Source organism: Neodiprion fabricii, chromosome 3, assembly GCF_021155785.1.
Source record: "Neodiprion fabricii isolate iyNeoFabr1 chromosome 3, iyNeoFabr1.1, whole genome shotgun sequence".
Classification (NCBI taxonomy): domain Eukaryota; kingdom Metazoa; phylum Arthropoda; class Insecta; order Hymenoptera; family Diprionidae; genus Neodiprion; species Neodiprion fabricii.
Genome location: NC_060241.1, coordinates 22,609,259 through 22,625,326, shown reverse-complemented (window position 1 = coordinate 22,625,326; position 16,068 = coordinate 22,609,259). Strand labels below are relative to the sequence as shown.

Genomic DNA, 16,068 nt, shown 5'->3' with positions numbered 1-16,068 from the left:
TATTCCAGACTATTATGTATTCATGGAATTACCACAATGCTATGGTAGTCATTTCTCATCGTTCTAAAGATATTTCCACTGCATATTCCAATTTCATGAACATGAACTCGATTGGAAACAATACGATGTGGCAGCCACGTATGGAAAAAAATATTTCAACCCTTCATATCAGTGGCGTCAATTTTATTCAATTTTGTTCAAACTTAATTATTTTTAAAAGAATGTAAATTCGAAAAATTGGTGACTTCGAAAAATTAACGACGGAGTCAGGAATCGAACCTTAATTATTTTTACTTGGTTTTCTAAAGAATTGAATTGCTGAGTCACAAAATTTGAAATCTTGTTAGGCAGCTCTATTATTCACCTCTACTAGTGTTTGTTATTAAAGTCAAGTTCTTCTGTCACATTCGATTGCTAAACACTGAAGTCACGTGAAGTATAATTGTGATATTGATTTACTTGATCAAGGATGCTCAAAGCTGGTGGTAGCATTGCGAAACAGCATGCGACGGTGTGTCGTTATTGTGAATTGAATTATCATAGTGAACTGATTTGATTTTTAGCATACCTTGCATTACTTGAATTATCTCTAATATTCCTAAATTTGACACGCATTATTGTTCAAACCTGTGCATGTACAATAATCATGAAAATTATTTGGTCGGCCGTCAAGTAATGAGTTCGCTATGTGATAAACTAATTGTATTTAGATAGCTCGAATGTTGGCTTGACAATGTATCTCATGCGTAATAATCAAGTATTGGACTCTTCCTAATTTAAGACAAGGCCAAGTGTCTATGAATTTTCCCGACTGATTAGTACACTATTAAAAATGTAGTCGACCCTGCAATGAATAGCGTTGCAAATTTCGTTTCTATTTTCATTCATTTAATGAGGAACAGAATAAACAATACTGTATTGTATACTGCTAAGTAGATTTATAATTACCGTGAATTTATGTGCCACAATTCATTAATCTTGGTAGGGGAAACCGATGATATAAAATGAGGGCTGTCTACTGTTGGAACACCGTTGCTTCGAGGTTTTTGGGACAGTCTCGACGGAAGTACTATTTACTCTACAGAAGCGCAGCAATATGCCTAACGAAAGTGGAAGCAACGGTTGCAGCAAGGGATTGCCGTTTCCAAAACCGGGTGACGAGGTAGTGATTTCTGGGATTGCCGGGAGGTTCCCGGAGTCACATAACGTAGCGCATTTCCGAGAGAACCTTTTCAATAAGGTAGACCTTATTACCGATGACGATCGTCGTTGGAAATTGGGTAAAGCATTATTCATATCTGTTTATGTAAGAAAATATAATGTAGTTCGGTACGAACAGTTTCGAAGTATTTAATGGAGTTCATCACATTTAATCCGTTTTCAAACCTTTTTTTAGTATTCCATTCGAGTCCCTGCGATTGAATTTACTCTCATTTGCAGAAAATTCAGATATTCCTAAAAGAACTGGAAAGGTAAACGATATTGACAGGTTCGATGCACAATTTTTCGGCATAAACTTCAAGGAAGCTCACACGATGGATCCCACGGCTAGAATGCTGTTGGAACACACTTACGAAGCTATCATTGACGCTGGAGTTAATCCAGTGCAACTTCGTGGAACTAGGACTGGTGTCTTTCTCGGCACTTGCTGCAGCGAATCTGAACATGATTGGATGTATACAACATTGCAGGTCAGAATAATAGAAACTTGTAGTATACTTGATAGAATTACCTATAACTTCACCGAAAGACTTACGCGGGTTAAGATAGACAAATTTGCACTCTCTCGTTATCGATGCGTATTCATGGAACTTTGAAAGTGATCTCGAGAAACCATCAAAAACAAATTCATCGACCGATTTACGCGCATTAACTCCTATACGGCTAAACTTATTCCATTAGAACTGCTGTAATGTATTTCGGTGTAATCTTGTTCATAGCATTCCCGTATTGCATAACTTGTTTCCTTGACTTATCACTTGTGCTTTAGACATCAACTCTCATTGATGTTGTTGCAAGTATATTCGAGGTGAATCTGTTTCTATTATGGGTTATTGCAATGCCAGGAATGCAAGTGATCGATTCACCAATGTGCGATACTTTATCACCCGTCTCTATCTGTTATTGAGAGTGCGATTAATTAAACTATTAATAGTTGCCTCTTTTACTTATACCAACCGATCGAACCAGCAAGTTATAAGGTTAACTTCAGCCTTCAATTGTTCGTGTCTTTTCTTCTCTGAATATATAGAAAAAAAACCATTAGCGTTTGATTGAACGCTGTATTAACTATGGCTTATGTAATAATAATTAAGCAATGCGCACCGAAAAAAAACTTCAATAATTGCACAGGTGAACGGATGGAGTGCAGTCGGCTGCTGCAAGGCTATGATAGCTAACCGAATCTCTCAATGGTTGGGATGTACAGGACCCAGCTACTCTATGGACACAGCGTGTAGTTCCAGTTTGTTCGCAATGGATCATGCGTACAAGGCAATTAGGACCGGTGAATGTGAAGCAGCCATCGTTACAGGGTGCAACCTATGTCTCCATCCATATGTGTCATGCCAGTTCTTTCATCTCGGTATGAAAAGTTGTCTCAAAAAATTAAAACAAATAAGCAGTTTGTTCACAAATGTAAACGAGTGTCATCTTACGATATTGAAATGAGAAATTCATTCAAAGATGAAGAGACTCGACAAGCCCAATTGACTCTGATTCTGCGAGCACAGGAATTCTCTAGGCCTGAAAGTTGAATTTAACACCAATATCGTTCATTGTTTCTCAACGAATGTTGTATTACAAAATTTCATGTCAAATTCCTTGACTGAATATGTGTGGCGACATCTACGATAGTAGACTTACGATGAGAATATCGTCTCTCCGGAGTACGGACATGATTCGACCTGTTCAAGTGTTTTCTTGGGCTGGCATCGGTTGCCCAAAATAATACACATCTACAAGTTAAACACCATAATCATCGTACGTCATCTGAACGAATATCTGTTACAGAATTTTCAATTCTCATGTGCTCATGTCAACAAGTCATACACACACAAATCTTAAATGTGCCTCACGCGACGAATTTCAAATATATATAGAACTTTCAAGATGTAAATATAAACTTTTTCAAAACGATTAATTCATTTTGTGGAGAAAGTGTTGATTCTTCGTGATTATTTACGGCCTCTTGACCGCTGAACTTCATGACTGACTATAATGTCTTACATGCATCGGCTAGATTTGCAGCAGCTTGGTGGTCTTTAATACTTAAAAAGAGTTAAAAATTAGTTGAGGCAAATAAGTAGATGTTGCGTGACTGATCTTTTAGAAAAAACTGTGAATACATTACTTGAACGGGTAGATGAGTGAAATGCGGTAGGAAGGAATGTAGTGCAAGGGGTTTTTTCCGTTAAAATATATTTTCAAGATTGTTACGCGTCGTGATTACATCGTTCCGCGTGTAGATGTATATTATTTTTGGCTACCGGTTATATTTATTGTTAGATGACTGATACTAGTAAGTGCAACTCCGAGAAGGAAATTGTGGAAGAATAGTGAAAAAAACGCCAACACGGTTAGAATTTCGAATCCACAGATAGAATAAGGGCCCATGAGATGGAATTAGACGTCTGGGCTGCATGTCTTAACTCAGGAAAATATTTCCAAAAGTTTGAACTATTACCGTGCTCCGCAGAAGTATGACACTTTCTTTGTTTGTACACCTCGATGAATCTTTCTTCACTGTGAACAGCTCCGGAGGTTCGATAAATTAAAACCTGATAATCATTATCCAAGTACACGTCGATCAAAAATTCACATTTTATCGACACTTCCATTGTGAATATCCAATATTCGAATCTTCCCAGTGATAAAATCTCAATTTATGTAATTCCAATTTCACTCTATCAGGTGTACTTTCTCCCGACGGACGCTGCAAGTCATTTGACAATGAAGCGAATGGCTACGCCCGCAGCGAAGCCGTATCTGTTATCTATCTCCAGAAATCGAAGGATGCAAAACGTATTTATGCGCATGTCGTGTACACCAATACCAATTGTGATGGTTTCAAAGAAGAGGGCATCACGTTCCCGTCGAACAAGATGCAACGCACATTACTTGAACAATTTTATGACGCGTGCGGAGTCCCACCGTCGAGTTTGGGTTTCGTAGAAGCACATGGGACCGGAACCCCAGTTGGTGACCCTGTGGAACTCGATGCTATCGACAAAGTATTTTGCCCTGGTCGAACTACTCCACTACGAATTGGTACAATCAAGTCAAATATTGGACATACCGAACCAGCAAGTGGTCTTTGTTCTGTAACCAAGGTATGTCCTACATAGCACAAAACTTAAGGTCATCAAATACACGTTCAAAAGATTACCATTAACCATTGACCCATATTTTTACCTCGAAAAGATATCTTCAGGTCCGAAAAATATCTTCATGTTCTGAGGATGTTTTCGTGACTTGTAGGCATGAAAAAACGATGGACTCAAAAAAGTCCGATATCATTTCGACGACTTTCACTTTTATGTCATATGGGGTGGTGTCCATGGTCGCTTATAATAATGAAATTTATATCATATAACTCTGCTCTTTAAGGGGCCCTTCAAATATCACGTCACGCTGTTTCGGCCATTTTACCATTTTACTCTACCTCCCCCCCCCCTCCCACAACGTAATGTGCATAACTTTATTCTCGCGGCTACCCACCCTTCTTAATACACACACACACGCGTCTATCCGAAAATGGTCGGGGGTGATTTTCCTGATCTTGAAACGTTGAGATCTAATGAAAACTCAACACTCTTCATTTTCGGGGTGATTACAACAACTTCCTTTTTTCTCTGAAAACAGAGAAACGGTAAGTTAAAAATGTCCATACAATAAAATGCTTGAGACGAAGAAGTGTTTGGGACAAGAAATGGAAGATGAACATGTCGGGTACGAATAAGTGACGTACGATGAAATGTCCGGTAATCGAATGGCCGACAATCTTGCGGCATCTCTAAAAATGCTGAAGAGTTTTCCCTCACGATTCGTCCTTTTTATTTAGTTTCACACCTTTAAACATAAAACAGCATTATGATTGAGCATACTAACCGTTAAAATATTTTAATCATAGGTTGTGATTGCGATGGAGAGTGGATACATTCCGCCAAATATAAATTATAATCGTCCACGTGAAGGAATCAAGGCTTTGGAAACTGGTCGCATTCAAGTTGTCACTGAACCAACGCCGTGGGAAGGCGGTTACGTTGGCATAAACTCTTTCGGCTTTGGGGGTGGTAACGCACACGTGCTTCTGAAGTCGAATACGAAAGAGAAGATCAGAAATGGCTCACCTGACGACGATATGCCCAGACTTGTTGTCGTATCCGGGCGAACAGTGGAAGCTGTGAATACTTTGTTGGACGACGTACGTGTTATATTTTTGCACCGATCGCATCTTATTAGCTCATGTACATGTACCAGCATACTCAATGATACTGACTCATGCAGTTAAACTTCACGTACTAGACTTTCGTATTTGTGACTCAATTGAGACTCCTCCGACGAAAGTCGGAAATGGGGGGGATTTCACGGGAGCGGCAAAAAATTGCATAGGCTCAATTTAAATTTTTTCAAATTTTTTCGAAATCCCATTGTTATCCAAGATGGATAATTGAAATATTTCTGCATAACATAGAAATTCATGTGAAAAATACTTTCATCGTAAAAACTACATACATCGTCTTCATTTCCGACCAGCATCCCCATGGTAGAAAACATTACGTAACGCACTCTTAACGCTTCTCATAATCGAGGATAATCAATTTTCTCGCAATCAGTAAGTTGTATCACGCCATTAAATGTGAGAAAATCTAATGATAACAGCTCGAGAGTAGACCAGTAGATGTGGAATACGTCGGCCTCTTTCATAATATACACGCTAGAGAAATTCCCGGCCATCCATACCGTGGATACACGATATTTCCTCCCCGGGGCGTATTGCGGAAGAACGTGAGAGATGTGCAATATTATTCGGGTGGAAAACTGTCGACAACGCTGATTTTTAATGGATTTGGATCTCAGTGGATCAAAATCGGTGAGTCTTAAATGCCTTGGACTAATCCGTGGATAATAAGTATGGTTTTGGCCTAGCCTTATACGTTACAAAGTGGTTTTCTGTGTCTGCCATCGAAATCTACATATCAGTAAAATAAGCGAGTTGCACTCACAGAATTGATTGCCTTAGCACCAATGCTTGTATCAACGTTAGTTTTTATTATCGCAACGCAGAATAAGTACGCGGACTAATTCAACTTTGCCCGTTGAACAGGTCAAAGCCTGTTGCAAATCCCGGTATTTGCGAAGGCTCTACAAAAGTGCAACATTGTTCTGAAATCTTACGGTGTGGACATTCTTGATATTTTCATCAACGAAGATCCGAAAACCGTCAACAACATTACAAACTCGCTTGTTGGTAACGTTGCAATACAGGTAGAGTGTTTCACGGTAACCTTAAATGTTATAAAATTAGAAATAACATCGATGTTTTAGTCGAATAATACTGTTTTGATGGAGTCGATAAAATAATGCAGATCTAATGAATCATGGTAATAAATACACATATTTATTCATTTGCAGATTGGCTTAGTTGATTTATTGTCATCCTTAGGGATCGCGCCGGATTACGTTATTGGGTATTCAGATGGAATGTTGGGCTGTGCGTACGCCGATGGTTGTTTGACTGCAGAACAGGCAGTTCTGGTGGCACACTTCAAAGAAAATGTACTCACAAAAGGAGGAGAATGGCTCGAATCTTCAGCAAACGATGTTTGTAATCATGAAGATTTGACGCTTCTGCCGAAGCCGAATTCTGAAGTCATTAACGACGTTGTTACGGAGAATTCTTCAATTGACAAGCAAGAGAAATCTCGGAAAAATTTGACAACGAAGGTAAGTCATAAGTAACAAGACGATTCAAAGAAGCCCTGAATCGGAATTTGAACATCACATTCTCTCTAAAGATATTACGGCAATAGGTATAACAATTATCGGGAGTACAATTATGTTTATAGGATAGCGATGAACTTGCTAGGAATGAGACCTACACCAGCATCATCAATCACAGTGAAAATACCGTAGCAGCAGATCCGAAATTACTAGCTTACTTGCGACAAGTCATTCCGGATCCAAAACCGCGTAGCCATAAGTGGATACAAAAAAGCGAGCGTAAGAACAGTTTGGATCAGCTTTTTTCGGCTGAATATTGCATAAAGAATTTACTTAACCCAGTTGCATTCGAAACTGCATCATACCTAATACTGAAAAATGCGATAACTATTACAATGTCACCTGATAATCGGCTACCAATGAACGGAGCCAATATTACTTTGACCAAAGATGGAATTGAAAACTACCTGGAATTCTTACTTGTCGCCATTGGAAAAATGTACGAAGTTGGTTTGACTCCACAGTTGAGCAAGTTATACCCCGACGTTCAATATCCAGTCAGCCGTGGGACTACGATGATTTCTCCGTTGATACGTTGGGACCATACCGATGACTGGTACGTCACGGATTATCGTAACATTGAGAAACTTACAGCTGGAGAGACAGTCGTTCGTATAGATATCGCTGACGATGAGTTTGACGCGATGCCAGGGCATGTAATTGATGGAAGAAACTTGGTACCTGCAACTTGTTACTTGATAATTATTTGGCGAACTTTGGCAAGGATGCAAGGCAAAGGATATGATGACTCTTCGGTGGTATTTGAAAACGTCAAATTTCACCGGGCTACTGCTATTCCAAAAAAAGGCAGTCTTGAGCTTCAACTTTCGATTCACAAGGGTGAGAATCACTGATGGTTCGCATTAATATTCCATGCTAACATAGTACGACGAATCTTTGGAACACAAACTTGTACATAATAACCTAAATGAATCTTCGTCTTAGGCTCAGGTAGGTTTGAAATCGTCGAAGGTGGTACTGCTGTGGTGATGGGGTTCGTTCGTATCGTCTTAAACGCAGCTCACGAATGCATCAGGCCCGAGTTGCTACCCAGAAAAAACGAAGATCTCGTCCTGAGAAGTAAAGATATCTACAAAGAGTTACGTCTTCGGGGATATCAGTATGCCGGATTGTTTCGTGGCTTGAAAGAGGCATCGCTCAAAGGAACCAAAGGTCTTATAGCATGGGAGAAGAATTGGATAACCTTCATCGATAACATGCTGCAAGCAAAAATTCTTGGAATTGACACTCGAGGCTTATTCGTTCCCACGGGTATTCGGAAGCTGGTCATTGACACAAAGTTGCATTTTGATCAGCGACGATCAATGCCCGATGGCGAAAAAGGTAAGGATGATAATCCTCGTTAAGAATATCTCACGTTCAACGTAAGCGGAGAAAATAAATCAGAATTTGAACTCAGTGTTTCCAATTTTTTTACATTTTTTTCAAACATTCTGTAGAATCAATGAATCCCTCTGGTGATTTCGTCTTTTCTTTCTTTGACTGTCGATACAAGTCTTACAAGTTATACGAATTTGGAACTTACGAATTACGTGCAAAAATTGGAAACGAGCCTTCTTTCAAATATTAGTATCTTCGGTCGCCTGTATCCTACAGATTTGATTAAATAATAGTTTCAAAACTTCTGAGAGATACTTCTCAAATATGCTTATGAAATTTTCCGATATTGAAAAATTCCAATTGTTATAAACAACTATATTATTTATTTAGTGTATAATAGGTGTGTTTCATTCAACGACTCAAGTTCGAAAAATTAATTTTCACGAACATTTCTCACCTTAATTTCAATAAAATAATTTCACAAAAGGCCCTTTAGTATTCTCTTTTCGTTTAGTATTCTCTTATTCTGAGAGCTCTACGATTATATGCATTTTCTTCGTGTTACAGTTTTTTGAGAATTGCCAGTCACGAAATACAGAACATTCGTACAAGAGTGATGTAAAAATGGGTCGATCGGTTTTTCCTCCAAGAAATCAATTTAAAAGATATTAGTTTACTCAAATCAAGATATTGGCTCGCCGCAAACATTTTTTCATGTTAGTAACGTATCGGTATTTGATTTAATCGATCACCGTAACTTGTTTATGACAACTCTGAGATAGAGTCCCAATATATGTCGAAAAAAATCGGCAACAGTACTAAAGCATAATATGACAATCACAAAATATGATAAAATGGAATTCGATGACGTCCGAAGGAGGTTGGATTAAGCGGGAGTCCGCCTTTATGATCTGACGTATTGCTGACGCCATCGAATCCATTGAACGTCTCCAAAAGTTCTAATCGATTGGGTATTCGTATTATCATTGCAGTCTTCCCGGTAGAGGTTTACGAAGGTATGGACATTATCGTCGCGGGAGGAGTAGAAATACGTGGCCTGAAGGCTAGAGCCATTTCCCGAAGAAAACCGAATGGAGAACCGGTTCTTGAGAATTACAAGTTTGTCGCGCATCGCGATAAAGCTGACACCGAACTACAAGTGGTGACCAGCATTGCTACGCAGATAGCGCTTGAGAATCATTCCACTCTAAAAATAAAAACCATAGAGATATTCGGCGAAGCGGAAAATTTGTTATGTGAAACTTTAATATCTCCTCTTATCCAGAACGTTTTGAATAACTTGCCATTATTACAAGCGGATGTAAATATCATTGCCCCACTCGAAAAAATTGCGGTTGATACAATACCCGCAGGTATTACAATCTCGGAACTGAAAAAATTGTCCACCGAATCAGATGCCCTTCTAGTTGTTACCCATGGACTGCTTTGCAATAAGAATATCACAGTGTTGAAAGAGGTCCAAGCTGTTATGAAACAGACAGGTTTCATACTTGCCAGAGAGCCACTGGATGCGAATATTGATAGTCTTCGAAGTGTCTTGAGTGAAAACTTTGATGTCATTCTTGAGAAATCTACGTCAAAAGAATTACTACTTCTTCTACGTAGCAAACAACAACTGTCTCCACTGACTACCGTGGTAAGAGTCAACAACGATGAATTCACATGGATCGAGAGTCTGAAAGCTGCTTTGAAGGAGGAGAAAGATAAAGTTGCTCATAACGGAAATCGAGTACTTCTTGTAAGTGAAGGAGATTACGAAAGTGGACTCATAGGATTGGTTAACTGCCTGCGCAGAGAACCAGGCGGTGAAGTTGTACAAGGACTGTTGATTCAAGATTCAAAAGCTCCAAAGTTCTCTTTGGAAAACCCGTTATACGCCGAACAGTTGGAATTGGGTTTGGCGTTGAATGTTCTACGTCCTGAAAAAGTGTGGGGATCCTATCGGTTTCTACCACTGAAACCAGTGGTTTCCAAACCAGTCTACCGTACTAGCCTGAGCCAGTGTACCCCTGGAGATTTAAGCTCTGTTCAGTGGATTGAAAGTATGATTCAGCCCAACAACCAGAACAAGGACATCATCCAAGTGCATTATTCCTCGATAAACTTCCGAGATATTATGGTACTCACTGGAAAACTGGCACCGGAAGTTATCACTAAAAGCAGACTGTTACAAGGTCACGTGTATGGGTTCGAATTCTCCGGAAGAGATGTAAATGGTCGCGCCGTTATGGGGATGGTTGAGGCCGGAGCTTTTACGAATCTATGTTTTGGTGGGAAATATCTTACTTGGCCGATACCGGAGTGCTGGACTCTAGAAGATGCAGCTACGATTCCAGTTGTTTATGGAACAGCATACTTGGCGCTCACGTGGACCGGTAAAATGAAAAAAGGAGACAAAGTTTTGATTCATGCTGGAAGCGGAGGCGTAGGGCAGGCAGCTATAAGTATAGCACTTCACGAAGGCTGCGAAGTTTTTACAACAGTCGGCACACCACAGAAACGAGAATTCATTAAAAAACAATTCCCACAAATCGATGACGATCATATCGGAAATTCTCGAGATACGAGTTTCGAGCAACTGATTCTTCGGAAAACGCAAGGACAAGGAGTGGACATCGTACTAAATTCTTTGGCAGAGGAAAAGTTGCAGGCATCGGTTCGTTGTTTAGCAGCTGGTGGACGATTCCTGGAGATCGGGAAATTCGATCTCGCCGCTGACAATCCTCTGGGCATGGAAGCCTTTTTGAAGAGCATCAGTTTTCATGCAATCCTGTTGGATAATTTATTTATTGGCTTTCCGGAAGTGAGAAAAGTACTATGGAAAATGCTGACCGAAGGTATACAGAGTGGTGCTGTCAAACCACTCGTTCGAACTGTATTTCCAATGGACCAGGCTGAAGCTGCTTTCAGATACATGGCAGGCGGGAAGCACATTGGAAAGGTTTGATATTTTTGTCGTATCATATTACATCAGTGCTTAAATCAACGTAAGAGATGATGGATTTCGGCCTACAATAACCCATGGCTTTTCAAAAACAACATGATATTACGGCGACGTACATGTACCGTAGTATTTCCTTTTTGGGGTGCCGAAAAACGTTCTTCAACTTCCGACTACCACGAGTGTTGATTGTGTCCCTGCGTTACATGCAAAATCCCACAAGCATAAACTGCAAGTACTCTGAAATTTATCAACAGTATTAGAGCCGTCCTAATCATGGATATAGGGAAATAGGGATATAGGATCGTTTGCACTTGTTCACGCCACTAGAAAATTCAAATTCGATGACTCGATGATGTATTTACGTATGGCAATGCTTTAATCGAATTTCTCAAAGATTGTCATCAAGAAGTGAGTACAATAACTTTTTCCGAATCGATACAAGGAAATGAATTGCTTCGGTTTATCTTTTAAAACAAAACTTATCGCGTTCCGATTTCTTTATTTTTCGTTCACACTGATTCCAGCCCTCCTTGCTATTTCATAAAAAATTGAAAGTAACGTATTGCAAACTCTTGATTGTTCTTTGACGATGACATTTAAGGGGTTAACTCCTTCAATCAAACAAGCATCGCAGGGAATCTCTCGAGTATTTGGTGCAGCAAAGGCAAATAAGTCTGTAGATCGGCATAAAATTACTAGCTATCTAAAATCATGTGAGATACAGTTCCAGAATATGGAACCAAGTCTGAGCACGTGTTAATCTTCAGTGTTATTACAATACTCAACATAAATTTAGTAGCTATGTGATGCATGTATCAATCCGATTTCTTTTACTTTAGAAGTAAAATTAAAAAATCGTAATTATTTTCGAAAGACTTTGTTCTTGTGATCAATAGAGAAATATTTTGAAGTTGATCGGGAGATAATTATAGATTAAATTGAACCTTCGCGCTCGCCTACGACTCATAATGCAAACTTACGTTAGGCGTAAAAAGACTTATTTTGCCTTCTTGATGCACAACAGACTGTTGCAATCTCGGTACAAAAACAAAAAAAAAAATCAATTTATCGATTGCTTTTATATTCCCGATTCTGATTTCTCTAGAGGTTAACTATTCAACCTGCTCTTTTAGGTCATTATCAAAATTCGTGACCAAGATGAAGGATGTCAGTATCTTAGGCCTTTCGCATTACCCCGCTATTACTGTTCAGAAGATGGCAGTTATCTCATTCTTGGTGGCCTGGGCGGTTTTGGTCTTGAGCTGGCCGATTGGCTCGTACTTCGCGGAGCGAAAAAATTGGTTCTCACATCCCGTAAAGGAGTCATTTCAGGATATCAACGTTTGAGAATTAATACTTGGCAAAGTTACGGAGTGAAGGTCATCGTCACAGTAGGAAAAGATGCCTGGACGCGAGAGGGATGCGAGGCTATTCTGAGAGAAGCAGCGTCACTTGGACCAGTTCACGCAATTTTCAACTTGGCTGTTGTACTAAAGGATGCCCTCTTCGAAAACCAAACTGAGGAATCATTCGTAGAGTCTTTCAAGGTCAAGGCCTGGACGACGAAGCAGATGGATAAATTATCGAGAACACTGTGCCCACAACTCAGGCAATTCGTGGTATTTTCATCGGTATCTTGCGGCAGAGGTAATGTGGGACAAACTAACTACGGAATGGCCAATTCCATCATGGAAAGAATATGCGAAAATCGAGTAGCAGAAAAGTTGCCTGGCTTAGCCATACAATGGGGAGCCATAGGCGATGTCGGACTTGTTGCTGAAATGCAGGAAGATAACAAAGAAATTGTTATCGGTGGTACCCTGCAGCAAAAAATACTTTCTTGTCTGCAAGAACTCGATGCTTTTCTGAATCAAGACTCTCCAGTAGTGTCGAGTATGGTAGTTGCTGAGAAAAGGTCCGGTGGCGACAGAACGAATATTGTCGGGACAGTCGTGGATATAATGGGTATGACATTTATTTATCTTAGTTTTGATAGGCTGATAAAGATTCGGTTATTGAAATCCAATTATGCGGAGAAATTTGTGATCCAAATTTATTCACAGGACTCAAAGACCTTAAAACGGTTAGTCTGCAAACACCGTTGTCAGAACTTGGAATGGATTCAATGATGGCAGTTGAAATCAAACAGACGTTGGAACGTGAATTTGAAGTATTTCTGACAGCAGCGGACATTCGTAGTCTTAATTTTGCAAAGTTGCAGGAAATGTCAGCAAAACAGACGAAAGAAAATGAAAATGCGAAAGAGCTGGAGCTTAATACTGATGAAAACTTGACGGGCATGAAACTGCTTCTAAGAGTTCTGGGCACTGATTATCAACTGAACAAAAATGTTTGTGTCCCTTTATCGACACAGGCAAAGAATGGAAGACCAGAAATATTGATAATACCTGGAATCGAAGGAACACACTCTATATTCCAGCCTTTGATCGGTAAATTCAAATCACCAACAACATGTTTGCAGCTTGGAATAGCTTCTTCGAAGTCAATTGAGAACTTGGTTGACTATCTGATCCCAGTAAGTGGTTTTTGTTCCACCAATGTTCAGTGCAGTGTATTCAAAGAGGTTCCACTGTCTAACAATAATCTTTCAAAACTTGCAGCATGTCGAAGCCAGGTACGAAGGATGTCGCGACTTTGCGATCGCTGGGTATTCCTTTGGATCTATAATCGCGATTGAGCTTGCAAGACGCTTGGAGTCCAAAGGCTTTAGCGGTCGACTAGTGTTGATAGATGGTTCACCTGATTACATGAAGGCTCTGTGCAGGGAACACATCATCGTTGACGACGACGCGCAGATGCAATCTGTGTTATTACTGGGATTCATGGATGCGGTTGACCCATCGAAGAGGACAGAGGTAACGGCTTGACCCATAAATATTGCACAGGAATTCATCATTTTCAACTGCAGAGTTGTCGTTCTATGTTGTATGACAATTGTAATATTGACGAATACCTTATATTGTGATTTCGAGAGTTTCGTCTTTCTTCTGTTCTATCATTAAAAATAATTTCGTAAAATTATATATTTCGAGACGATTGTATTTTTCTGTTTGAAGCTGGCCGTAGGGTTAAAAAAGTGTTCCACCTGGGAGGAGAAGTTGGCAGTCTTCACCAACAATGTACCTGCGGATAGAAATTTGAATTTCACTGTAGAAGACCAACAAGCCATGTGTTCATCATTTTACAATCGAATCAAAGCTGTCCTGAGTTATAACTTTCCTGTAACGTCACGCCTCAACACACCGATAACCTTAATCAAACCAACGATTCAAGCCGTACGCACAATATCAGAAGACTACGGTCTGGGATTGGTGAGAGTCAATTTAATAATCGCACTGTCGCACGAGTGTGAATCTTGACAACTGTAACAATATGTGGGCTTCCATACACGATCTCTAATATATTTCAACACGCTATTGGAATAATGGCATAAGAACGTTTACAAATCTGACCAATATCGTATTTGCAGATCACTTGCAAGAAAGTAGAAATATGCTACGCGAAAGGCAACCATGTCTCGATGTTGGACGATGACATTTGTGCAGCAGCCATCGATGGAAAATTTCTCGAAGATATCGAAATATGCAAGTCAAATGGAACATTATCCTAGGATTGAGAACCCTGGACACGCATATACATTCTCCTACAAGGAGAGAGAACCAGTGTCGCATCCTCGATTACTGTTACCCCTAAATACTGAATAAATGGATTGATATATACTTTGTTGTTATCTGTACTTTTGAAAAAACTCACTTGTCGGACCATCGCATGTAAGAACGAACCTTTCGAAGCGAATCGGGAGATATTAACCTGTATTACCATCGCTTGTAGAAATGAACTTGTAGAACTGTTCACTTGTAGGATGACCCATGTAGGACCGATACTTTCTCGTTTCTACAAACAGTGCGATTGCCTATGGGTGGGGGTCGAAGTCCCGAAAGACCAAAAAGTAGACTGATTGAAAACCCAAAACTTTCGAGGTACGAATTTGAAAGTAACGAATGATCAGTATACCGAAATTGAGATTTTCGATAAATCAGCCAGTAGAATAACTGTTTTTGCCTAAAGTTCATTCAACCGAATGCTCTTTTATCCGAAAAAGTATTTTCAGAACAGTCTGCACTTCGAATGAACAAAGCACGGAATGTGAAGATATAGAAAAATAATAATTCCGAAATTGTAAATTGAGAGCGGCTAATACTTCGAACACCCAAAAAACTAAAATAATTATCTGTCAAAACTCAAAGTTGAAAAGGTGTAAAATTCTGATCCAAAAAATAGATAAGAACCAGAATTCCGGAACGACGAGATACCGAAAGGCCGAAATATCGAATGTCCTGAAAACTTTAACTGTCGGTAATTTGACTTTTGAGATTTCTCCCTGTCATTGAAATTACGTGGAATGAAATTCTTCAATTAGATTGAACCATACATGCTTTCAATGTACATTTTTTGTTTTTCCTTTGTAGTTTTAGTTAATTTTGTCTTTGTTTTAACGCAGATTATTAAACAGTGTTCGTTCTGAGGAGGGCTCCCACTGGACTTGAAAGGTTAACAAATTCGTTACGTTCAATCGTAACTTTCATACCCAAAAAATCAAACTATTGCTCTCAAATATTGTTGGAATGGCTGATTGGTGTAAGAGCGTACGATTATATGCAACACCGAATGCCAAAAGATAAAAGTGAAATGTGCATTATTGAGTTTTGTAAGCAATGAAGTACAAAAAAAGTCAA

General features: G+C 39.5%; 2 protein-coding genes across 4 annotated transcripts in view; one reads left to right on the top strand and one right to left on the bottom strand.

Annotated features, from left to right (window-relative positions):
* The window catches only part of LOC124177680 (TWiK family of potassium channels protein 18-like), a 242,542-nt gene that overhangs the window by 93,668 nt on the left and 132,806 nt on the right, over positions 1-16,068 (bottom strand). The gene's annotated exons all lie outside the window — the stretch shown is intronic.
* On the top strand, positions 1,059-14,993 carry LOC124177679 (fatty acid synthase-like). The gene is made up of 16 exons (XM_046560315.1): positions 1,059-1,280; positions 1,441-1,691; positions 2,353-2,584; positions 3,913-4,331; positions 5,132-5,425; positions 5,884-6,094; positions 6,329-6,489; positions 6,637-6,948; positions 7,071-7,845; positions 7,951-8,349; positions 9,339-11,308; positions 12,445-13,276; positions 13,375-13,847; positions 13,933-14,187; positions 14,389-14,643; positions 14,802-14,993. The coding sequence occupies exons 1-16, from the start codon at positions 1,097-1,099 to the stop codon at positions 14,940-14,942; spliced, it is 7,164 nt and encodes a 2,387-aa protein (XP_046416271.1). The 5' UTR covers positions 1,059-1,096; the 3' UTR covers positions 14,943-14,993.

What these genes read in the sequence shown, in the direction of transcription:
- LOC124177679 (XM_046560315.1), top strand. Translation starts at nt 1,097, where the DNA reads ATGCCTAACGAAAGTGGAAGCAACGGTTGCAGCAAGGGATTGCCGTTT. An exon ending in AATGCCCGATGGCGAAAAAG is followed by an intron (nt 8,350 to 9,338) that starts GTAAGGATGATA and finishes TTATCATTGCAG; the next exon opens with TCTTCCCGGTAGAGGTTTAC. An exon ending in GCGGGAAGCACATTGGAAAG is followed by an intron (nt 11,309 to 12,444) that starts GTTTGATATTTT and finishes CTGCTCTTTTAG; the next exon opens with GTCATTATCAAAATTCGTGA.